The sequence below is a fragment of the Girardinichthys multiradiatus genome, chromosome 12 (genome assembly GCF_021462225.1).
Source record: "Girardinichthys multiradiatus isolate DD_20200921_A chromosome 12, DD_fGirMul_XY1, whole genome shotgun sequence".
Taxonomy (NCBI): Eukaryota; Metazoa; Chordata; class Actinopteri; order Cyprinodontiformes; family Goodeidae; genus Girardinichthys; species Girardinichthys multiradiatus.
In genome coordinates, this window is record NC_061805.1 from 21,535,374 (window position 1) to 21,561,377 (window position 26,004).

At 40.1% G+C, this 26,004-nt stretch overlaps 1 protein-coding gene across 3 annotated transcripts; it reads right to left on the reverse strand.

The window, feature by feature from the left end:
* Window positions 1-471: 471 nt before the first annotated feature.
* Window positions 472-24,299, reverse strand: rassf2b (Ras association domain family member 2b). 3 transcript variants are annotated; one of them, XM_047381662.1, is made up of 11 exons: window positions 24,019-24,299; window positions 17,203-17,247; window positions 16,400-16,473; window positions 14,149-14,224; window positions 13,793-13,944; window positions 12,674-12,780; window positions 5,784-5,926; window positions 5,537-5,690; window positions 3,171-3,292; window positions 2,944-3,041; window positions 472-2,840 (listed from the first exon to the last, which is right to left on the reverse strand). In XM_047381662.1, exons 3-11 carry the CDS (start codon window positions 16,450-16,452, stop codon window positions 2,777-2,779), a joined length of 969 nt encoding a protein of 322 aa, XP_047237618.1. In that variant the 5' UTR covers window positions 16,453-16,473; window positions 17,203-17,247; window positions 24,019-24,299; the 3' UTR covers window positions 472-2,776. The 3 variants fall into 3 exon arrangements, with proteins under 3 accessions (XP_047237618.1, XP_047237617.1, XP_047237619.1); XM_047381661.1 differs by having other exon boundaries at window positions 17,203-17,251; window positions 24,019-24,298; XM_047381663.1 differs by lacking the exon at window positions 17,203-17,247.
* Between the last annotated feature and the right edge of the window lie 1,705 nt (window positions 24,300-26,004).

Genomic DNA, 26,004 nt, shown 5'->3' on the forward strand with positions numbered 1-26,004 from the left:
GGATAAAACTAACCCAGCATTTCAGAAGAGGAACCTCAGTCAAAGATGGTGGTGGTAGTGTGATGTTATGGGCCTGATTTGCTGCTTCATGAACTGAAAGTTCTCAAGGAGAACGTCCGTCCATCAGTTTCTACCAGCAAACGTAAGCTGTGTAACAGGAAAACTATCCAAAGCACACCAGCAGGTCCACCTTTGAATAATTGAAAAAATAAAATCAAAGTAGGATTTGGACTGGCCTAGTCAAAGTCAGGACTTGAATACACCTGGGAGGCTATGGTATGACCAAACTAGGCAATTGATGCTTGAAAACAATTGAAGAGTAGGACAAAATTTTCCACAGACAAAAAAACTCATTGCCACTCATTACAAACGCCTGATGTCATTTAATGTGTATAACCAGTTATACACATTAAATGACATCTTCATCATTAACCTGAACAAAACAGACAGAAGTAACAATTACACAATATGTAAAAATGTTCCAAAGACGGCTTTTTATTAAATAATATAATCACTGTATGAAAAACAGACTTCATTTTGAAGGGGTATCATGAATTCTTCACATTTTCAAGCCTTGAAAGTCAACTTAATGTGTTGTAAAAAGACGATACAAAGCAGGCAAGTGTTAGAAGCTGCTAAAAATATAAACATGCGTGCTTTCAGAGTCCCACAGAAACAATGGAGGGTGTAGTCCACTAAATTGTCCTTGGAGAAGCGACAGAAATGTTGAACACGTAACGTGGAAACACATACGCAAAGTGCTGCTCATTTGGAGCCAAACGGTGCTGTTTTCTAATGCACATTCATACATTTCAAACATTCTTCTTTAAAGATCAACACAGTAATTCACAGCTTTAATTGGCTTTAATTTTTCTGTTGTGGTTCTTGCGTTAAATCTTAAATCAAATGGATGTGTGTTATTATCACCACTTGGCATAATACAAAAAATTCAGTCTGTCTGATATGAACTAACAAAGCAAGCATTTAATAAAAATTTAATAAAAAACATTTACCAAAAAAAAAAAAAAAAAAAGACAGCCTGCATCGGTCTGAAGAAAATCTGTCTGCAGATAAAAATTCACTAATTAAAACAACTATTCTTGTTTGTTAAATTCCTGCAAATATCAAAATGTAAATCTAATAAGCTAGACTTTCAGAAGAAGGCAAAAAACATAAGACTATGCGTCACCTTCACACTTTTTCACTTTGAAACAAGTTCAATGTGTTAGTGAGCCTCAGGAGGTGACTTAGAAAAGCTTCTTCGTCATGTCCTCTGGTTTACAATCTTGTCAGCTGCTGGTTGTAGTTGAACTTTTACTGCTCTTTGGAGAAGTATTCATACTTTTCCACTATTTGTTATGTTCCTACCATAAACTTCAATGTTTTGTAGGGATTTTATGTGACAGACCACCACAAATCAGTGAATTGGAAAGTTGAAGAAAAATGATCTGTGGTTTTTAAAAATGTTTTACAAATAAAAATCTGAAAAGTGTGATGGCCATTTGTATTCAGCATCATGAAGACCAAGAAACACAGCAGAAAGGTCAGGGTTAAAGATGTGGAGAAATCTAAGACAGGTTACGTTATAAAACAATATCCCAAACATTAAACATCACAGAGCAATGTTAAAACACAGCCCAGGCATTAATCAGAAAAGCAGCCAGGAGCCCCATGGTAACTCTGGAACAGCTGCAGAGATCCACAGCTCAGGTGGGACAATCTGTCGACTGGACAATTGTTAGTCGTGCAGTCAACAAATCATAGCTTTAACGAGAAGTGGTGAGAAACCATTAGAAGTGCTCTCGCTAAAGGTTACTTAGGCACCATCATTCTGTGGGAATGCTATTCTTCAGCTTGGGACATTGAACCTCATGGAATAAGAATAAATGAATAAAATAAAGAAGAATAAAACCTCCAGGGTGCAGATGAGTGAAGTGGTAGAGACAAGCATCCAGATGACCCAAATGACAAATGATGGTTCTACAAGAGGGTCTGTATTCAGAGGGACTGAATACAAACAACAGTGCCACACTTTTCAGATTTTAAGGAATATTTAAAAATGATGCAACATTTTCCTTCCACTTTACAACAGTGCACAACTTTACATTGGTCTTTCACACGAGATTCCAATAAAACAGCTTAAAGTTAATAGTTGTAACTTTAAAAAATGCAGAAAATCCCAAATCTTTTGCAGTATACAAACAAAACTTAACATTCAGTTTATTAATCAGCAGAACAACCAGAGACAAAATGACATAATACAAGTCTGATTTATCAGCTGCAATGAAACAAGGGCAATAAATATTAATTCAGTTCCCAGATTCCCACAGTTGCTGATCAGGGAGGAATGTAACTGGATAGACTGGCATCGGTGTACTTAAAAACTGTGGTTGGCTCTGGCTCTTTTGTTCCTTTCAAAATATCTGATCATTTGTAAGCATTTTGTGCTTGGAAAAATTTTAAATAGGCACTTTACTACAATCCTGTTACATTACAGTTGTGCTTGAAATAGATTAGAATTATATCTGGAGGAAGGACAGAGGATGTGGCCCCTTATTTTAGGCTCAGTAAGCTTATAAACAAATAAAAATGGTAAAATCACTCAGGAAAACAGAAATGTCATTCTGTGTGCAGTGTATGTGAATACATACAAGCAGAAAAACACGATGGAGGAAATAAAAGGAGCCAGATGTTTTCTGGGAATCCATGCTCTGTGTTGGTGACGGCTTAGAGGTGTAAAAAGTTTGTATTGGAGGGAATCCTCACCAATATTAGGTTAAATACACTTTTCTGGAAGACCACAAAGCTGCTTTTCAATTACACACCGCAGGTAATTATACCTGAAAATAAGGAGACAGGAAGAAATCAAAAGTTAATTAAAGTAGGAAGATTTCTTACTTCAGTTTCTGCAACTGTTTACATTATCTTTAGTATTTGTGGTACCTTCTTCTGAGTTTCTGCACCTCTCTGTCCTCTTCCTCCTTTAACTTGGTGATGAAGCTCTGAAGGACAGGCATCTCAAACTTGATATATTGCGCCACCTGGTGGAAAGAGGGGGTCATTTACTGGCAAAGCTCCAAATATTTAAGATCCCTATTAAGCCAATATCTATGTAAGGTTCATATTGGTAGCTGGGAGTATAATGTCAGAAAGTTAATGAGGTGACTTACATCATATGTGACTTCTTCACCCAAGTCTTCCTCCATGAGGAAGACCTTGCAGACCTGCTCACAGGGACCCTGCATGACTCTCAGCACCAGGGGAAAGTCAGTCCGCTTCAGTTTCACACGCTCTGAAACATCGACGCAACCAAAATGTGTCAGTTAGCGTACATGATGTAATATAAAGCATATACACTCGCTGGCCACTTAATTAGGTACACCTGTTCAAATGATTGTAAACATAAAAAGCAAATTCACCAATCACATGGCAGCTACTCAAGTCAAACTGAGCATCAGAATAGGGGAGAAATGGGATTTAAGTAACTTTGAGCATTGCATGGTTGTTGGTTTCAGACAGGCTGGTGTGAATGTTTTATAAACCGCTGATTAACTGGGATTTTCATACACAACCATTCTCTAGGATTTACAGAGAACGGTCCAACAAAGAGAAAATATCCAGTGAGTGGCAGTTGTGTGGCAATGATGTTGATGTCAGAGAACAGAGGAGAATGGGCAAACTGGTTCAAGATGACAAAAAGGCAATAGTGGAAGCAAAGGTATGTGGAACAGCATCTCTCAATGACCAAGACGTCAAAACTTGAAGGAGCTGGGCTACAGCAGCAGAGGACAACATGGTGTGCTACTCCTGTCAGGTAAGAACAGGACACTGAGGCTACAAAGCAGGCGCAACAAGTTTTTGACAATAACGAATTGGCAAAATGTTGCTTGGTCTGATGTGTCTCGATTCCAGCTGCAGCATTCAGATGGTAGTCAGAATTAGGCGTAAAACACGATATCCTGGAGACATCCTGCCCTGTGTCAACGGTTCAAGCTGGTGCTGGTCCTGTGATCCTGTGGCACACCAGCACGGGTGTGCCACAGGATCACAGGACCAGCAGAGGATTGTTTAAACACAGCCTACCTCCACCCCTTTATGACCACAGTACACTCGTCTTCTGATGGCCACTTCCACCAGGATAATGGACCATATCACAAAGCTCAAAATATCTCAAACTGTTTTTTTTTTTTTTTTTAACATGACAATGAGCTCACTGTACTCCAGCCACATCCATGAAATCATCAGATCTTAATCTAACACAGCACCTTGGGGATGTGGTGGGACTGGAGACCCCCATCATGGATGTGGGTCAGACTGTATCTGTAGCAGCTGTGGTGCTATCATGTCGTTATAGATCAAACTCTCAGAGGAACGTTTCCAACACCTTGTTAGATCTATGCCACGAAGAGTTAAGGCAGTACTGAAAGCAAATAGGTCCGACCCGATACTAGCAAGATGAACATAATGAAGTGGCCAGTGAGTCAATGTGCACTTAAAAATGACTAATGTGCAATTTATTATATTTACACAGTTCATATTTCTTATGTTTTTCAGTTAATATCTTTATTTCTCAAAACAAGCTCCTAAAGCGGAGACGTCCCGTTTATTTATGTTTTATTGTACTACACAAAAAAACAGAATAGATCCTAAAACGTGAGACGGCTATTGGAGGAGTTCCCCTCCTACTCAGCTATTTTCTAGTAATATTACACCAGTTTGCTCCACTGAGGCCCCAAAACAGCAGTGATATGTTTTTCTTTCAAGACAATTTTTACACGTTTCTAAATTAATTGTCAATAAAGGTTCAGATGATCTGTTTCCAGTGTATGAACCAACCTTAGTGCATGCCTGTCAGAAACCGGCAGCAGAATAACCCAACCTGTTAACTGGTGCTGCAAAAATTCTAGGTTTTGACCTAGAAGTCATTTATCTGTCATTAAATATGTATTAAAAAGAAACAAACTAAACTGATTTTATTTTGTCTGGAGCAATTTGATTAGGTGGTGTCATCCTTTAAACTGCACCTATCACATTTCTTGAAGTTCAAGCAGCAATCAGTGTAGCTCCTTGGCCAGGAATGTCTTTTTACCAGCCTGCACACCCCCGAGTAGAGCCACAGGTCCAGTTCAGGCAGTTCAAACAGAAAACCCACCACTTCGTCACATACAGCGAAGGACGGCTGCTGCCAGATGTTACCATGGAGGCCATAAACAACAAAAACACAGGATTCTCTTTCTTGCTGGTGGACGTGCTGTGTACTTCCAGCAGTAAACAATCCATTGGCTAACAGGATGGATACTTTCAGCTGGATAATTTATGCTGGCCAGGTGTCCAGGATCCTCTGGTTCAGCTGGCTGCCTTCTCGGCTGTGAGATATCCAGCACCCCTTTTAAAACAAGGCATCTTTATCTTGGAAACATATTTGAATGTTATCCTTTTCTCCATCAAAAAACAGACAAAAAAATCATAACATCTATTGTATTAGTCGCCACGGTCCTTATTCTTCATTTCCAACCAGAACAAGAAAAACACTTACCTCCACTTGCATGGACAAGATAGAGCGCAAAATCATCTGGGCTGTTTTCAATTTTAAACTTGTTGAGGAGAACTCGAAGCACCTGCGGTGTGGTCATACAGCTGTTGATCCTGACATTAGTAACGGAACCATAAGCAGGCGTAAACACTGCTGTCTGAACAGAACAGAACATTAAATAGTGATGTTTTTCTACAAAAGTTTCTCTGCATTATTTTTCTAAATGTTAGAGATTCACAGACAAAAGCACCTTATGGTTGTAAAAGTGTCCGTTGATGGAGAATCGATGGCGTCTGATCTTTCTCTGGTCGCTTGGAGACCGCCGCTGGCCACGTCTTAAAACCCCCGCATCGCTTTTTGTCCGGAGAAGCTGAGCAGAGCTCTCACTGTCCTCTGTGAAAATTCATAAACACCACGTTTATAATTTTGCCAGGTTTATTTTTTACCAACCCGCCGTCTCCCAGCTCAACCACAAAAAAACGAAACTCAAACTCCCCCAGAGTCTCGCGATAACACCTTCCCTCCCAGAGGGGGTTAACCATCTCCCTCTTTCTCTTTAAATAAAAATTAACAATAGATAAGAGGTTTACCTTGGCTAAAAAAACAGTCACCAAAAAACATTTATCAGAACATAGTAGCATTTTAAAAGCTACCACCAAATGAATGTTAAACAGTGTACATAACATCACAGTGTCCATACACCCTCATCCAGTGCCTTAAGGAGCATAAGGGGGGGAAGCACCTTTCTGAAGTCAAACAATCAACGAGTTGTTACTTTGCTTTTGACCAACACACCTCTTTAATTTTGTTTTCTTGCATGAATTCTTTAATACTGCTTATTTCTAATCTTAGTCTCTTTTCTGTGACTTGTTTTGTCGACTTAAGTGCGTCAAACAGGGAATGGTTTTCAGTAACACAAGTGAGGGGAAGAGAGTTAAGATCTACTGTACCAGTAGTGAGCTCAGAGTAGAGCGTAGATAAGAACATTGCTTTGTCAATACCATCTGACATGGTAAGGGTTTCTCCAGCCAATGTGCTTCTTACCACACGTCTGATTTTCGTAGATTGCCAAAACAGAGGGGAGAATTTTCCTGTCTTTTTCCATTAGGACAAGTAAAGCCCCTCCCTGTGTACCTCGGTCTGGAAGATTGCCCAGTGAAGCATCACTGAAGATAACTAAACCCAAGTTATTACTGTTGCCCAGATGTTGAGACTTAAGTGTGACTGTCTCCGACTTGAGTTTGTGAATCATTTTGTTCGCATCATGTATGAACTGAACAGTAGCATTCTTAATGTTGGATGCCAGGCTACATGTGTCGAACATAACATCGGGTCTAGTCTGTCTTGCAACCCATAAGATCTGTCCTATTTTGGACCTTAGTTGTTCTCTCTCTGTGTCATTTAGTGGGTTATCTCGCTGTACAGCTCGTGATGCCTGTAAATGAACTGTTTGCTGGTTGTCAACGTAACTATGCTGATGCACCTGCACCACATCGCCCAAAGAAGCAATGTGGATCCCCATGTAAGACAAACTCTCATGCTCTTCACGTCCCACATGAAAAGCAGACTTGGGTACAGGGAAAACATTAGTTACAAAGTGGTCTGAACCTGCCCAAAGAAAATGATCCACATGGCATGCCAGTACTCCTGTCACTTTAGACTGCTCATTCTACCAATAAAACACGGCAGGATCAACTTTTGACATTTTACCACCAGTGTTCAGCATAAGTTCTTTGACCTTGTTGTACCAGTAGAGGGAAGCATCCGCAAGTCCATACACACATTTTTTGAGTTTCCACAAAGCATTATCCACGCCCACTCCAGGTGGGGGACGAATGTAAATGTCTCTCTATAGTTCCATACCCTGCAAAAAGCCAGACTTAATATCCATAGGATGAACTTTCCAGTTGTTTTGACAGATCACAGCCATCAGCAGCCAGAGTGACTCCGATGCACATGTGGGAGAATCTTACTGCAACTCTTGAATATTGACTTCTTCAAAACCTCTCGCCACAAGGCGGGCTTTGGGAACGATACCCTTTGACGTTTCTTTCAACGTACAGACCCATCTAGTTGAAACACATTTTTGACCTTTGTCTGCGACCTCCTCGTAGACATTATTTTTCCAGTTTTCAATCTCTTGCTGTTTAGCAGCATCAAAATAGATGTCTTTGGCAATGAATAAATCAGCATCTGTATTTTCACATTCAGTGTGAAGGTTATCAACCTGTGACATGTCTAATGCTTGTTTTTGTCCCTCACTGCCATCTGGGTCAAGATGCTGTACATTGTACCAGTTTTTGTATCGCCCCTTGGCTTTTCCTGCTCTACCTAAGACTCTGGCAGTGTGCTGAGTACCATCATCTCTGTTAGTAAATGTGACTGTCTGACCCGTTCTCAGTTTAATGTAAGTAGAACCCTGAATATTAGTTACATCACCCTCTGTTTCAGTGTTTGTTTCGTAAGTCTGTCTGACATTTCTTTCATCTTGCTCTGTGCTCTCAGTGATTTGTTCTTCTCTATTAACACTCATTTCATCATCTGAACTCTCTGACACATCAGTATGAACCATGTCTTCATTTTCTCTATCATTTTCAGTAACAGTAGTAGTGGTTTATCCTCCCTTTGTACGTTCACTTTATTTAGCCTGGACTGATGTACTCGGACAAGAATCCCACCATGTCTTATGAACACTACAGCTCCATCCTGACCAATAACTGCACCAGGGCCCTTCCACTCTGTACCATCTACTCGCTTGTAGTACACTTTGTCACCTGTCTCATACTTATCATCTGTAGGCCTTATGCTCTTCTTATTCTTTCTGAGCATTCCACCTCTGTGAAGGCTCTCCTGGAAGCATGCAGTGCTGCTAAGAGCTGTCCTACTCTAGTACTCATAGAAGTACCCTCTAGCGCAGGTAGTTTATCAGTCAAAACAGAAGGGAGATTAGGATTGTGACCAAACACAAGCTGATGTGGGCTATAACCTTGCACATTGACCATACTGTTTTTGGCCATAAGAGCCCAGAGCAGTTTGCCAACCATGCCCATTTTCCCTTTTCACCTTCATTAGGATCTCAATCTGTCATGTTGTGTCTCTCAAGCAGTCCATTGCTCCAGGGACTGTATCCTGCTGTAGTCTTTGTCTCAATGTTAACGTTTTCTGCCATGTCTCTAATTTCCTCATTGTTGAACTCTCCACCGTTGTCTGTGTAGATCCATTTGGGAGCACCGTGTACACTTATCCATGAGTGGATGAACGAGTTGACGATCTCAGAGGGTTTCTTGGTTCCTCACAATGTTTCCAGCGCTGAAATGATCGATGATGTGCAGATACCATATGCCTGGTTCCAACTCATGTAAATCCATTGCCACCGTCTCATTGTATTCTGTGGCTAAGGGCAAACCAACAGCAGGCCTGGGCTTGGTCCTGCTGTATCTCTGACATATCTTACAGTCCTGAATAATCTTCTGTAAAACGACCGAACACTCTTTGTCAGTATTTACAGAGCTGTGAATGAGCTTCTGCAGACGATCTGCAAAGGCGTGGCCAAACTGCTTGTGCAGCTTCAGGAGAACTTTTTGCTTCTCTTTTATAGACATCCCTGCTGTGACAACAAGGGCTTCACTTTCATTGCTACTCATTTTTGTAGTTTCATCTCTAATGTCCACACAATAGTGTCCTGAACTAGTGAACTCAAGAGGAATGTTTTGTTTGAACATGAAAACTCTGTCATTATCCAGATCTACAGGTCCTTCTCAAAATATTAGCATATTGTGATAAAGTTCATTATTTTCCATAATGTCATGATGAAAATTTAACATTCATATATTTTAGATTCATTGCACACTAACTGAAATATTTCAGGTCTTTTATTGTCTTAATATGGATGATTTTGGCATACAGCTCATGAAAACCCAATATTCCTATCTCACAAAATTAGCATATTTCATCCGACCAATAAAATAAAAGTGTTTTTCATACAAAAAACGTCAACCTTCAAATAATCATGTACAGTTATGCACTCAATACTTGGTCAGGAATCCTTTTGCAGAAATGACTGCTTCAATGCGGCGTGGCATGGAGGCAATCAGCCTGTGGCACTGCTGAGGTCTTATGGAGGCCCAGGATGCTTCGATAGCGGCCTTTAGCTCATCCAGAGTGTTGGGTCTTGAGTCTCTCAACGTTCTCTTCACAATATCCCACAGATTCTCTATGGGGTTCAGGTCAGGAGAGTTGGCAGGCCAATTGAGCACAGTGATACCATGGTCAGTAAACCATTTACCAGTGGTTTTGGCACTGTGAGCAGGTGCCAGGTCGTGCTGAAAAATGAAATCTTCATCTCCATAAAGCTTTTCAGCAGATGGAAGCATGAAGTGCTCCAAAATCTCCTGATAGCTAGCTGCATTGACCCTGCCCTTGATAAAACACAGTGGACCAACACCAGCAGCTGACACGGCACCCCAGACCATCACTGACTGTGGGTACTTGACACTGGACTTCTGGCATTTTGGCATTTCCTTCTCCCCAGTCTTCCTCCAGACTCTGGCACCTTGATTTCTGAATGACATGCAGAATTTGCTTTCATCTGAAAAAAGTACTTTGGACCACTGAGCAACAGTCCAGTGCTGCTTCTCTGTAGCCCAGGTCAGGTGCTTCTGCCGCTGTTTCTGGTACAAAAGTGGCTTGACCTGGGGAATGCGGCACCTGTAGCCCATTTCCTGCACACGCCTGTGCACGGTGGCTCTGGATGTTTCTACTCCAGACTCAGTCCACTGCTTCCGCAGGTCCCCCAAGGTCTGGAATCGGCCCTTCTCCACAATCTTCCTCGGGGTCCGGTCACCTCTTCTCGTTGTGCAGCGTTTTCTGCCACACTTTTTCCTTCCCACAGACTTCCCACTGAGGTGCCTTGATACAGCACTCTGGGAACAGCCTATTCATTCAGAAATTTCTTTCTGTGTCTTACCCTCTTGCTTGAGGGTGTCAATAGTGGCCTTCTGGACAGCAGTCAGGTCGGCAGTCTTACCCATGATTGGGGTTTTGAGTGATGAACCAGGCTGGGAGTTTTAAAGGCCTCAGGAATCTTTTGCAGGTGTTTAGAGTTAACTCGTTGATTCAGATGATTAGGTTCATAGCTCGTTTAGAGACCCTTTTAATGATATGCTAATTTTGTGAGATAGGAATTTTGGGTTTTCATGAGCTGTATGCCAAAATCATCCGTATTAAGACAATAAAAGACCTGAAATATTTCAGTTAGTGTGCAATGTATCTAAAATATATGAATGTTAAATTTTTATCATGACATTATGGAAAATAATGAACTTTATCACAATATGCTAATATTTTGAGAAGGACCTGTAAAACAGTTCCAGCTCTCTTTAGAGACATTTTGCTCAGCAATAATGGAATATCTACAGAAACTACTTCTGTCTCAATATGACACTTTGTTTGTCCGATCTTGGCAGGAAGTTTCACTTTTCTGTTGGAGTGTACCACCTGACCATCTCCAAATCTGAAAGGTCTGCAGCTTGGATATTTTGTTTGCAGCAGTTTATCGATTTGGCTTTGACTCAGGTCTTTTATGTAAATATCCAGCCACTTTTCACCACAAACAGTACGTGTGCAGGCAGTGTCAATGATAGCTGATCCAAGTGATTCAATCAGAAAGATCTCAGAGTCAGTCATTACTTTAGTAAATAACGTAATGTTGCATTCCTCTACATCTTCTGTCAGCTTCACTTCATTTCTCCGATGAGGACAGTCTTTAGCCCAATGGTACGTGCTCTCACAAATGGCGCATTTTGTTCGTTTACCATATTTATCAAGTGGATTTGTACCTTGCTGTGGCTGCCGCTGTCCGCTCTGTGATGGGCAGCTGCTCCGTCTGAATCTTCCTGGTGGTCTTTGCTCTGTAAATAAAATGGCATCTTGTGTCCCGCTGCCGTTGCTTGGTGCGCTGGTTTTTCCTCCAAAAATCCGCTTTAATCCAGACTTCATAGACGCAATTCTTCTCCTCGAGACATGCCGTGTCCAGGAGTTTAAACACCAGCACAGCGTCAGGCAGGGTCATATTGTACTTCTTCATACGGTTGTATCGTTGTTCAAAGTCTATTATGTTGTCTGCCATTGACATTGTGTTGTCTTTGGATATCGAGTCAAAATAGGAGTATGCTTCATAAGCGCGGTCTTTGTCTTCTCTTAGGAATACCGCGTCCAATTTAGTAAGCAAGGTTTCCATACCGTTATCTTTGTTCAGATTTTCTGTGGATATTTCCAAAGCAGTCTCTCTGGCTCTCCCTTCGAGCTCCAGCGCCTCTGCTAGTGCCTGTTTTTTCGGATCCAAGTCCGTAACAAGCTTCCAAATACTAACTTCATTGTTACAGCACTCCTATGGACTGGCCTCGTCAAACTTCGGTGGTACTCTGTAATTGGTAACCATCCTCTGCTACCATGAAAATTCATAAACACCACGTTTATAATTTTGCCTAGTTTATTTTTTACCAACCCGCTGTCTCCCAGCTCAAGCATAAAAAAACGAAACTCAAACTCCCCCAGACTCTCGTGATAACACCTTCCCTCCCAGAGGAGGTTAACACTCTGAACAACGAAATAAATACATTATTAGATTACTGTTTATTATCCAATGTTGATAAACAAATAAAAATGTTCACCGATCATTAAACTAGAATCTTACATCTTAAACTTATATTTTAAGATATGAAGTCAAGTGCTTCTCAGGTTAATCTTGACTATTATCACTGAGGGATTCATTATAAAAGGAAGACGCTGTTTGTGGGAAGAAAATCCAAATTAAGCATTTCTAATACTTTTTACAAACAGACAAATGCTGTGATCCGTATTAGCTGGTCCTACACATAAATTCAAAATAAGATCTGATTTCTTGGTCATGAAATGTTGGCAGTTAGGAAACGAAATCTGTCTGGTAAAAGATTAAGTCCAGAGCTTTTAAAAAATGATTTGTTCATTTGATTTAGCTAAAAGGATGTGAATGATACATTTCGTCTTGCCAAAAATGACACCATACTGATTGATGACGTTTACTAGATCCTTGATCTCTCACAGAGAAGGGACTAATAAACCATAAATGGATATTTTGGCACAGTCTTCAAAGTCGCTCACCTTCATCGGTCGCCTCGTCGTCTTCGTGTTTATTGTCAGGTGGAGTCACTTCCACAGTGGGTGGACTTTGTTCAAAGGTCTGTTGATCATCTGTGTTGTTGGGAGAACTGCAGATGTAGAAACAAGAAAGAATAAATTATTGAGAGACAAGGTAAGAGCAGAAAAATCACAAAACTGTAAACATATCACACAAACCAAATTAAATACAAAAGATAAATACATTTATGATTTAACGCCAAACCTACTTGATTCTCAATTCAGTAAAGTAAGACCGATGGCAAAGATGAGCTTTTCTGAAATATTTCTACACCCAGGGATGAAAAAAAAAAGAAAAACTAGAGCTCACAAATATCAAAACATGTACATAAATTTTACCCTCTGACAGTTGACTGTTATTACAATTTATCATTTGTTTAAATACACAATCATGACGTGAACAACAGTTCAGTTATAAGTGTTGCTGCCATTTCTAAACATTATTTAGGAGAAGTAGAGATTATGTTGAGCCCTATCCCACAGACAGGGATTAGAGGCAAGGAGATAGTCTCCATGTCACGTCGCATTGATGCAGAAATTCATGCAGGAGGCCCAACCAACTAAAGGGTGAATAAACTATACATGGACACAGTTTTCAGTAGGATGACATTTTTGCGTTAAAAATCTTTTTTATCGGAGTTATGTAATATTTTAATTTTCTGAAAAACTAAATTTTGTGTTTCATTAGATGTAAAAGATAATCTTCACACTTAACAGAAATAAATGCTTGAAATATGAATAACATATAATAATATCAGTCAGTCTTTTACAAATCTAAATAACACATTAATTTCCCTTTTTCACAAATAGAAATGAAATGAATAATCTTTTCTATAATCTAATTTATTGAGTTGCACCAGTATAATTTTAATGTCTGATTTGAGCTGTGTGCAGTAAAAAAATAGGAATTGAAGCCTGTTGACAAAACTTACCAAGCCTTGAAAGGTTTTTCTTGTTTAGATACCGTTTCCTTGTTTAATTAAAGATTTAACAACCCTGTCATTAACTCATAATAATCAATATCTACCCTCATCACCAGTTCCGGTCACTGAAGTGTAACTGGATCTGTCTGGTTTCACTTGCCCTTGACTGTCCAGATTGCAGCCTGAGTGCCAGGATGTGGAGGACGGCGGCGGTCGAATTCGCTCGTGGTCATCCTGCATCTGAAGTCTGATTGGTCGCCGCAGGCCCCAGAAGATATTTAGCAAGCCTTCAATGATGAGCTCCTCTTCTTCCTGTTTTGGAGACACAGCCACTAATCAATGTCTGCACACACCCAACAGGCTGTTATTACGCCTTTGGGTCAGATGGTGTAATGGGTAGGGTGTGTTACATGTAAAAAGACTGCGATGAAGGTCAGGAGGAATGAAGAGTGGTGACATTGGGAATGCTGTGTTTAAAGTTAGATATAAAAGTAGGAGGCGGCTGTAATCACTCACCTCTCTGTGCCGCAGCTGGAGATTCTGTCCCTCATAATAAAGGTTGTATGTTTTAAGATGCGAGAGGACTGTTGCCCTGAAGACAGAAAAGCTGAATCATTGAGAAACGTCGTTCATAAACGACCATGTATTTTTGCTCCAGCCATAAAAACACCAAGCGTAGCAGACGCATTTAAATAGATTTGCTGTGCAGCCAGAATTTAATCAAAGGCTCATTGGATTCAGTTCTTTAAGATTATGAACCAGTATTAAATGAAGATGAGAAACTTTTTTTAGTGCTGGTAGGTTTCTTGGCCAGCTCTGTATATGTGCATGCCTCCTGTTGGACTTCATAAATAAATTAGTTTTTGCAAGCCCCACTGCTTGAACATTTGATCTCAGCTAAGAAGAAAACAAGAACTTAAAGCAAAACTGAGTTATTTCTCTCAGCTGCATTATCATATCCCAAAATTATAACCTGCTAACAAACATTTTAAGGTTCTGACGGATGATTTATTGTGCAAAATATGCCAACAATCTGAAAATGTGCATCATATACAGAGATAAAATCTGATTTGTATCATTTGACTTGATGCTTTATTTCTTGCTGCTAAAGACGTATAAAAAGTACAAAAATAAATTAATCTTTGATTGCTGTAGCATAATCTAAAACTGAAATACTTCGAAAAATACAACCTTTAATTCAAGAACATTTATTCTGTTAAATAATAACTGTTTTTATTTATATTACTGGTACCATATTTAATGGAACCCCTAACAACCTCTTTAAAGAAAGTAATTGTAGAAAAAACTTGTTTTTTTTTTATTATACTTGACTTTTTAGGTTAATCAGAGTTTCTGGGACCTTTTCAAAAATGAAACTTAACCAGCAGTGGCCTTTTAAACGTGTTTTTCTGGTTTAAATACTGTTGCCACAGTTTAATCACTGTTTCGAGGAATTGCAGAATCACAGGGTTTCTTTGTTTCAGCCGCCGGCCACTAGCGTGAAGAAGGACCCTAATTAATCATGCCACCAAACACATAGAGCAGGATGGTAAGGGAGGTAAAAATGACCTCCAAAACTCACAGTCAATAAAACTGAAGCAAAGAGATGCATTTTGGGATGGCAAAGCCTCCGTAACAATCACCAGACTTTATATGCAAAACCCTTCTTTGGAAATTATGTCAAAAAGTCTTTTTCGTCCTACTGTCACAAACATAAACGTGGAGTTTTCTATGCACTATTGGGGCTCTTCCTAGAAATGTGTGAATTAGTCAAATGAGACTAAAACTCAGCGTTTTGTCAACAAACCAGATGCGTTTAGATATTTGTCCTTTGAAATTAAGGACAAATATCTGGCAAAGCATCTCATGTCCACTGTTAAGCATGGTGGAGGATCTCTTATTCTGTGGGCCAGTTCTCTTTGAAATAGAGAACAATCTGGTAGACTGTCAGAAATACCAAAAGTGATCATTATGTGTCTCTAAGCAGGATAATGATCCAAAACATATTGTCATATCTAAACAGAAATGGTTCAACAGACACAAAATCCCCCTTCTGCCGTGGCCATCTTAGTCCGCAGAGCTAAATCATGGAAATCCTTTAAGACGAGCTGAAGAGAAGAGAGCATAAGAGAGGACTCAAAGACTCTGGACGATCTGGAGAGATCATGTACAGAGGAATGGTCTAAGATCCGTCTCTCTGTATGCTCCATATTTTGAAATGTTAGAGAAGCCCAAGCGCTGCGCTGTTAGAAAAACAATGTATTAACAGCAGGGATACCAAACAATTGTACCATACATTTTTTTTCTTAACGTGGTATTTATTTGCCAATAAATGTAGCCAGCAATAGATATATTAAGCATCCTGTCATGCTGGCAGTTTGGTAAAACAACACTGATTTGTTCCATTATCTGGAACCACTGTTTCTGATTTTTTTAGTTTAAGGTTTGGTCATATCTTTATTTTCAAATACCTGCTGGCGCAAGATACCTGACACCAATTTTTTATGAAATATTGTTTCTAATTTTGTAAACCTCATATGTACGTCATGGTGAATGATAAAATAACAAACCAGCTAGTTAAAGTTGTTTGATTACAGCTGACGACTCCACAGATGTACTCACAAACCATCTCAAGTTAAGCCAATGTTGCAAACACAGAATTTCCAAAAGGTTACCAAAGAGAAGACCAGTTATCAGCCAACACAAGTTTATAATTTCTTTCACACGTATGAGGTTATGTGAGAAAATGCTTGAAATGAAAGCTTACTTGCTGATGAACTTGTTCTCTCCGATCTGAACCCCGTCCTGTGTACCATCCATGCTCAGACAGCATGAGAGGAGCTGAGGAACAAAGAAGCAAACACAGAGTCAACGCTCATCTATCAGATTCAGTCCCGTGACTCCTCATGACAAACTCAGAGGCACATAGAGGACGGGCTGAGGAGGAGGAAAGTGACTGCAGGAAAAGGAGGAGGCAAAGCTCCAGACGGTAAAAAACAACATAAGATCATATCGTCTTTCCTGTCAACCATTCCCCTCAAGATTATGAGTGATAAAACCCCTCCGAGGCCTTTTATAAACCAGACCTTTGGTGTGTCATGAAGGAATAGGGCAGCTGTATCTTTATTCTCTCCTGCATGCTCTTTAATTCTACCGCCTGAACAGCACATCCACTCATGCAGCTGTTTATAATTGCTCTCTGCCTTCCTGCTGAGTGGACTCAGTGTGAGTCTGTGTACAATTTGGCAGGAACGAAGCCTCCGGAAGCAGAAAGACAGGTGCAGGACACATGGGCCACCTGCTGCTTTGGATTATATCAGCTGCTTAAACATTCATCAGTAAGCCTGCTACTGACAGAACACACACAAACTACAGCCCCGACGATTATATTTTATGTTAAATATATTACATTTTTCCCTAAACATATCAAAATGCTGACAGGGGTGATTTGACAGGAAGTAAACAGTTAAAATTAATAGATTTAGACACCTGCAGCATGAAACATACATGATTTAATATATACACTATACACAGCAGGAATGTGTGTTGTACAAGTTTCAGCGATCTTACCACAGGGAAAAGTGCAGATTTTTTGTTGAGTCACCAGGAAGCCGCCTATCTGGACAGAGAGCACAGGGTCAGATAGGTCCAATCTGTGTCTTTACACAGGGGTACTTGCAGTTTGTCAGGTGCTAAAAAGCCCAGGAGGGTGTTTTTATTCTGTATGACACCGAAAAGACGGGGAAGAATGGGTGTGTTTAAAGGAAGTGCTCCCCTTCCGTCAAATCGCTTCCTCCTTTGCTAAGTCAGTCACACAGGAAACTGACACTACCACTCATACAGCCCAAAACTTCCTCAATTCAGACAACTCAGATCAACTACCACGCAAGAAGAAACAGCGCTGAATAACCCACGCCTAAACTCTCTGATCCTGTCATTACACTCCAATCTTTGGGATCAGACGCACACCTCAAAAGTTCAGCGTAAACACAACCTGACCAGCAGATTTAAACACAGTTATGATAAACAACCCAAGGCTGTCGATCTATGAAATGAACGTGCATATATTAAATATTAAACAGCAATTAGCCAGGTCCCACGCCAAGGTCTATCAATATTTCAGCAGCCAGATTAGGCCTGCGAAGCACCCAAAAGCTCACCATTGACTGACACAATGGCATCCATTAGCCTTTGATATCAAGTATCATATGCTGTGGTCAAAAGAGGCTTCGCTCCAACACTTATTAACGGATGATGCCAGTGGTCTGTGACTGACACGCCACCAACTGTCAAACCCAAACAAAGCTGGACCAGTTGTAGGTCAACTACTCTACTACCTCGCAGCAAAACCAATCCACCCTCATTTTACCTCCGGTTCTGACATCATGATCTAATCAGGCATTTGATCTAAACAGCTGCATCTAAGGCATCATCTGTAAAGTGTACACATTTAATAATGTCAAATGTTCTGACATTTTCCTTGTATATCTGAAAAATGTCACATTTTTTTGTTTGACTGTCAAAAATAAATTTTTATATACCATTATATAGATTATAATGAGTCTGTGCTGTGATTTTTTGACTATGAATGTTGCGTTGCAGTTAGGGCTAAATAACTGGCACTAAGTGTGGATTGTGATTTTTGTTTTAAAAACAGGCCTGAAACATTAAGCTTAACATTGTTAAAATCCTAAAGATCCTAAAATATAGCAAGGACCTAACCTGAAGTAGCGAGTAAGTTGGTATAAAAACTGTTCTGAATCAAACTAGCCTGGACTGAAAATATAACATCAAAGCAACACACAGTAACACGATGATGCCACTGTAAATACCGATGAAACATGTTATCTTTTTTGTCTGACATTTAAGCTGAATAAACATATACTATTTCAAGTCAGTTGGGATTACCAAACCTGTGTACTAAATACTTAAATAGATTTTTTAAGCTTTCTTTCAATTCCAACGTTTAATGGAGCCTTTAAACTGTAAAATGTACGTCAAACTGTTTGGTTCTTCTTTCAGAGGCTTCTCACAAACATTTGCTGGACTTTTGGCCCGTTCCTCCTAACAGAACTGAGATTGGATCTTTGTGATACCTACTCAAAAACATTGACTTTGTTGTTCTTAAGCCCCTTTGAAAATAATATTGTTGTCTACTTAGGGTCATTGTGTATTTGAAAGATTATTTTGTTTCCAAGCTCTATTTTTTTAAGCGCACCAGTCCCTCCTGCAGCAAAACACCCACACAACATGATGCTGCCACCCCCGTACTTTCCAGTTGGGGAATGTTCTCAGGCTAGCAAGCTTCTCCCATTTTTTTCAAAATGTAGCGATGGGCATTAGGATCTAATACTTCAATTTTAGTTTCACCAGACCACAGGTCATGTCTTCAAAATTTGAGATATTTGGTCCTGAATGCAACCTGTCCAGGGTGTACCCTCCCGCCCATAGACTGCTGGAGATAGGCACCAGCTTCCCCGTGACCCTGTATGGAAGAAGCAGCTTTAGAAAATGGATGGATGGGGGGCCCTGAGTGCATTGGTAAACTTTAATCTGGGTTTTATTGTTTTGTCAACTTCTTCATCTCTAACTAGCTTCTTCACTTTCTTTTGCTTTTGTTCTGGTTGATATGAACAAATATTCTTCTCTCGGACACAGAACCCGTCTCCTACCTGAATAGTATGATGCCTGTTCATTCCCATGCAGTTTATTTCTGTTATATTTTTCCCTATAGTCGTTTGAACAGATGATTGTTGCATCTTCTGGCATCTAGACGTTGTATACACTTTATTCTTCCTGTGATCTTGACTAATTTATTTTTATTTTCTATGTTACCAGTTGTGTGTTTGAGGTGTCGCCTTAAAATACATCCACAGATGTGCCTCCGTTTACCACAAATGTAGGGAATTAACCTACAATAAGCTTTAAAAGCAATGGTGTCCTCATTATATGGGATTTCCCAAATTCCTTCAAGTATATTAATCTTAATTCATGTCATCTTTAAAGAAAGTCATAAAAAATGTATTCTGAAATTTGGCAGTGAGAAATAAATTCAAACCAATTCAGTTTTATTTATATATTCACAACACATGTCATCTCAAGGCACTTTACAAAGTCAGTTCAATCGAATCAAACAGAATTCAAGTCGGGTACATAGTGTACATACATTCCAATGTATGTATGTAAACTGGGTAATCCTAACTGACCTAAAACAGGAAATGTTGAATCTAATGTCAGACAGTGGCAAAAGAGAACGAATGTGCCTTTTATTCAGTGTGTGTAAACATAAGGTCATTGTAATTTTATTAAAGGGCTTCAGTAAATCATACACTTCAAACCATAAATGAGTCCAAGTAGAAGTTCTTGTCTCTGTGAAATGGGTCCTTTTGAGATATAGACCGTAGCAGCAGAGCCAACATTAGCACAGCTGCCAGACAGCCTGACCCATAGCTGACCCAGACCTGCTTCAGATTGCAGCGTTCTTCTGTGTGCTGAAATACAGTCCAAATGTAAAATTTATTGAGCGTCTGAATTCCCCTGGGGCTCATTATAAAACCAGCCAATCCTCACTCTCCATCATCTGCTCTTAAGCCCCCTACTCAGTTGTTTGGAACCATAAAACTCAGCTGATGAAGAGCCCGGTTTCCATCCAACATCCTCACCACAACAACCTGACTGTTTTCCCCATATTCTCTCTTTCATATACACACATGCCCCCCTTGTTTTCTGCCCTCTCACCCTGCTGCCTCTAAACCTCCTCAGTCAACGTCCTCGGCTGACACAGCTTCAATAGCTTCAAACCTCCTCCTGTTTCTCTCCCAAACCACCCAACAGGATCTCCGCTGTCTTTCAGCGTTCACATGACTACTGCTCTGTTTCACTATTGTCAATACTGCCATAGCAACAACACACAAAAACCCGACTAAACTACACACAGCCCTGGCCCAGAAACAGTGTTGGCTGCTCCAGGACCTAATGAGAACGTGAAATATGCAGCAAGGAATGACTTATCCAAAAATGGCTTTCAGAGTCTCTAGAGGTCAATTGTTTGGTCCCTTTTTTTTCACTTTCTTGGTTTTCAGTCAATCTGGATTGTGAACATGCACTCTGAAAACACGTAAAGGACAATGTTTGTTTAGCAACTTTCAGCCATTGTTGAGTAATTACATACTTGGTTGGTAATAATGCTGCTAGCTGTGTCTTCCCCTTAAAAAAATGGATCCCTGTTGACAACGTAAAAGAAACATCCCAGAATATCATTCAGAATCTGTCTATCTGGTTTTATTATTCCTTTTAACAACAGAATTGCGTAAAATGGTAGAACAATTTGAATACTAATGGTTATTAACTTGGAAAATAATCAGATACTACAAACTAATGTAATAATGTCTCCTTTCTGACGTCTTTATTTTACAAATACAACTAAATAAATACAAATTCAGTTAGTTAGATCACGTTTAATTTCATATGTGAGGACATGCTTTTCAACCCAAAGCAAAGACTGATCCAACAAAAATGAGAAATATTTTTTTTATGGAGTATAATATTTCATTTCTATTTCTTCTTTTGTTTGTTTAGCAATATATTTTCAGGTTTTCTTCTCAAAGGAAATGTTGGTATAAGTGATAGGCAAGGTAAACAGGAACAAATCAGCCGTGTCTGGAGAGCTGAAACACACTGACCATTGTTTGCTTCATTGGAAACATTATAAAAGAGTAAAGCGGTGGTGATTTTAACAACTTACAGGCTGAACTGAAGATGAAAACAGTGCTGTGTTACATTCCATTTCTCTCTGAAGTGGGAACTTGGGTCTGGAAAGGACATCAAACCAAATTTCCTTTCAGCTCAGAGTTGGGGGGGGATTTGCTTCAGGTCAAGATTAATGTCTATGTCTGCATTTTGGACTTTCAGAGCCAGTAGAAACATGTTCACTATTGGAGATTGTTCAAGCAAAATATTTAAAGTGCCTTTCAAATCTATTAGTACCCCTTTGACATCTTACAACCACAAACTTCAAAGTGATTTATTTAATCACATCTGATTAAATTTAATGAGATCTGAAGGCAGTTCTTTACACTAGATTTTATTGAGGAGTATCAGAGTAAAGGGGGAGGACATGACTGCACAGCCCATGTTTAAGATTCGTTTAAAAAAAATTTTATTCCTGAATAATATTAATTGACTTCCCAGATATCTTTTTTTTTTTCTTTCATTTTCCGATGTGTGTCTATGTGTATTTTGAACCAGTCAGTCATTTTCTACCGCTTATTCCATAGTGGGTCGCGGGGGAGCTGGTGCCTATCTCCAGCAGTCTATGGGCGAGAGGCGGGGTACACCCTGGACAGGTCGCCAGTCCATCACAGGGCAACACACAAACAACCAAGCACACACTCATTCATACACCTAAGGGCAATTTAGAGTTACCAATTAATCTAACAGGCATGTCTTTGGACTGTGGGAGGAAGCTGGAGTACCCGGTGAGAACCCACGCATGCACGGGGAGAACATGCAAACTCCATGCAGAAAGACCCCCGGCCGGGAACCGAACCCAGGACCTTCTTACTGCAAGGCAACAGTGCTACCAACTGCGCCACCGTGCAGCCTGTATTTTGAACCATATAAGACAAATCTACCCAAGAGGAAAACATATAGTAACCTTGAACTTTGCTACTTTCTGCTTGGCTATCATGTAAAAACCCAATCAAATAAGTTGAAATCTTCTGTTGTAATGTTACAAAATGTGGAAAAAGTCTATGGGGTGTACATACTTTTGCAAGGCACTGCAACAAGATCATCAGAAGTGGTAACTGCAGCTAACACTAAGCTTATATGCATGAATGGATATGGAGGTTGGGGTTGGTGAGAAACGCAAAACCTTCCCACTTGGAATTTGGACCTCAAGGAACATTTCTGTAAATGTTTCAGAATTCACATCTGGACATTTCAACATGAGTAAAAATGAAATCTGTAAGCAAGCAAATTTTTTAACCAATCATTGAGAGCAAAGGGATAGCAACGTTGTTTTTCATTACAATCTGCTTCCTATTGTTTCAATGGCATAATAAACTTTTTATAACATGCCATCTCAGTAAGGTTTAAAACTACAACCATAATAGACATGTTTAGCCTGTATGGCCATAGTACCCTGATTATTTTTTATTTGCTGGATTATATCACAAAACAAAAAGTGGAAGTGCTTCATTGGCTGAAGGATGCAGTTTAATTTTGCTTTCAACACAGAAGTTGACATTTCTGATTTTATAGTTAGAAGAAAAAACAGAAAGGTCCATTTTGGTCAGAACTGCTAGTGGGAATGTCAGTCTTCACACTAACGTCCGCCTTAAAATCCAAGATGACTGTATCCCTCATAAAAGCTGAAAAAAAAACATACACATTCATTGCACTTTAAAGAATTAGTTTCTCATTAAATTGCTTTCATGAAATTGTTCAAAGAGAGCACTCTACAAACTCCTCAGTTAACATGCTGCCACAGAGTTTGAAAGCAGAAAACGTAGAGAATCCTATTAGTATTAGCTTGCAATGATGCTATTAGTTAACGTGCTCTCAAAACTCATAGACTAGCTAACTCCAGTGGTTTTCTAAACTGGAACTGGAGGATCCTTTACTGTTTTCCACCAGGAAGACCTCGACACGTTCTCCACCGCCCATCTTTAAGACGTTCCTGAAGAAGCAACAACCAAGATGTTCAAAGAACTCATCTTTTAAAAAGCCTTACTGAGTTTGTTCATATTTACCTTGCAAATAATTAACACAATATATATTTTGATACCACTAAAGTACCACTAAATGGTACATTTGTACTGAGGTAGCTTTAAAAACATCCACTTTAGGATATTCCGTCCATACATGTGTGCTCAGATGGGATTTTAATCAGCCCTCGCTTGTCATGTAACCTGTGATAGATAGATAGATAGATAGATAGATAGATAGATAGATGATAGATAGATAGATAGATAGATAGATAGATAGATAGATAGATAGATAGATAGATAGATAGATAGATAGATAGATAGATAGATAGATAGATAGATAGATAGATAGATAGATAGATAGATAGATAGATAGATAGATAGATAGATAGATAGATGTGTGTGATATGAGGAGCATTTTCTCTCGCTTTCTGCCCCGGGCATAAAACAAAGTGCTGTGGTTTGTGGTTGCTCGCTGAATGTGAATAACACACAAAACAAACGGATGATATTTATGGTTCTTGGAGTACATTTGAGTCGTTGAGGCGTTTTAGGGGTAGCTAACTATCCGCTGTAAAATAATTACAATCATTGTAGTTAGACAATACAATTAGGCACTCGTTCCCGTTCGCAACACCTTAAAGAAATGTTGATACGCAGACTTAGCTACACCGACCTGTGTTGGATTTCTTGCCGACTTTAGGAGACTCTATCTCGGCTCAGCTACCGTGCTTCTCGGTTCTTCTCCTCCTCCTCCCTCGCGGATCAACCGTCGGTTCCGGGTAACCACAACTTGGTCTCGTTCTCCTGCCGTTGGAAACATTCAGCGGCGCGCGTGCGACCAAGCATCAAGGAGCTCGTGCGAGGAGGAGGTCAGAGGAGGAGCATCCCGAGGAGGAGGAGGAGGAGGAGGAGGAGAGAGGTCCATCTGTTGCGGCGGAACTCGTAGCACAGGAGCGTCGCTGTGGCCCCCGGGTTAGGAACCAATCAGAGAGCGGGATTTACGAGTCTTTGTTCCCGCGGAGAAGAATGAAAACTGGAGAGACGAGATGGTCGATCATTGTTATTTAATAGAGTCTGAAACCGTTGAGCAAGGGCGGTGTTAGGACCCTGAGATACCAGGAGTTAGCCCAAAAAACGGTATAGAAGATGAATAAATGAATATACATTTTCACAAAAAGTGAAACTCAGATATGGAGTAGGTTAATTAAAACCCAAATTCAGTTTCTTATAAAATGAGAATATTACCCAAGAGCAAAAACAATTCTTAAATTCTTTAGAACAAAATTTTTAACATCCTGTAAAGTATGTTTATGTTCTGTACTGTATCTAAATGCTTGGTCGAGGCTCCTTTTACATTAAGGCGATCAGCCTGTGGCTCTGCTGAGGCACCCCAGGTTGCTTCAATAATGACCTTCAATTGGTCTGAATTGTTACTCCCTCTGTCGGGTCAGGCAGCTTTGCTGGCCAATCAAGCATCCAGAGCCCATAGTCACTATACTTTTGGCAGTGTGGACAGGTACCTAGTCATGCTGGGAAATGATATCAGCATCTTCAAGATTGTTCACTCTGTTGACTTTTATCAACTGTGATAGTTGCCAGGAAGGATAGAAAATTTGAACAAATATGTTTAATTAGTAGAATAAGCTGGAAATAATATTTTTCAACATTACAAAATAAAAAAGCTTAGGCTTGTAAACAGTGATAACGCCATTAGATTCTCATAACATTTCTGTCACAGCAAGAGCTTTGTATAAAAGCTACAATTTATATTTCAAAGTAATAATATCCAACAAAACACAGTATGGTGGTCAGGACATACTGGATCAGTTTAGGCTCCCCCATCAAATGTGGGGCCTATTTCCTCCCCGCCACACTACCTGCCGGTGGTTGGTGTCTCTACCCGCTGGTGTATTAGTGGTTCTCGGTATCCGGGGCTGGGTGCTTTGGTGTGTGCTGGCTCACTCCCGGTGGCTGCTTGCCGGGGCCTGGACCCCTGGGCTCTGTCGGGCCTCTGCTTGGGGAGAGATGTGTCCCGGGGTATCGGGCCTCTGGATCCATGGCTGGATCTGCTCGGGCGCAGACGGCTGCTGGGAGGTTCCTGTGCTCTGGGGGACCTTTGGATGTCTATAGCTCGGATCTCCTCCGTATCTGTCCCAGGTCCAGGGGGGCAGGTCTGTGGCTCCTAACACTCGCTATAGTATATTTTTATGGAGAAACCTTGTATACACAAGCACGCTCACACTCAGACTCACAGGTGTTTAGATTCAGGTGTTAACAGATACACAAATGTTCTATACTGAGCCACATTTACCACTAAATACATCTTGCATTCATAAGTACCGTGCACTTTTTGGTAAAAAAGCTGGTAATATGAATGTTTCTGCAGGTGTAGAAGCAAGCAGGATGTTATCTTGTATTCTCTTCATTCTTCTTTCTTTCTTCCATTTTCTCCTTCTCTCCCCTTCTTTATTTTGCCCCACCTCTCTCTCTTTCGTGCTTCTTATTTTGTTCCTTTTCGTTTCTGTCTCCGTGTCCGCATTGAAATAATCCCAAAGCAGTTTCTAGTAAAGTTTCTTTATAAATATCAAGTAGAGCTTTAAAGCGTTAGCAGTAATGCTCCTCTTATGAAAGTAAATCTGTTGGGCTTTTTCCTGGCACT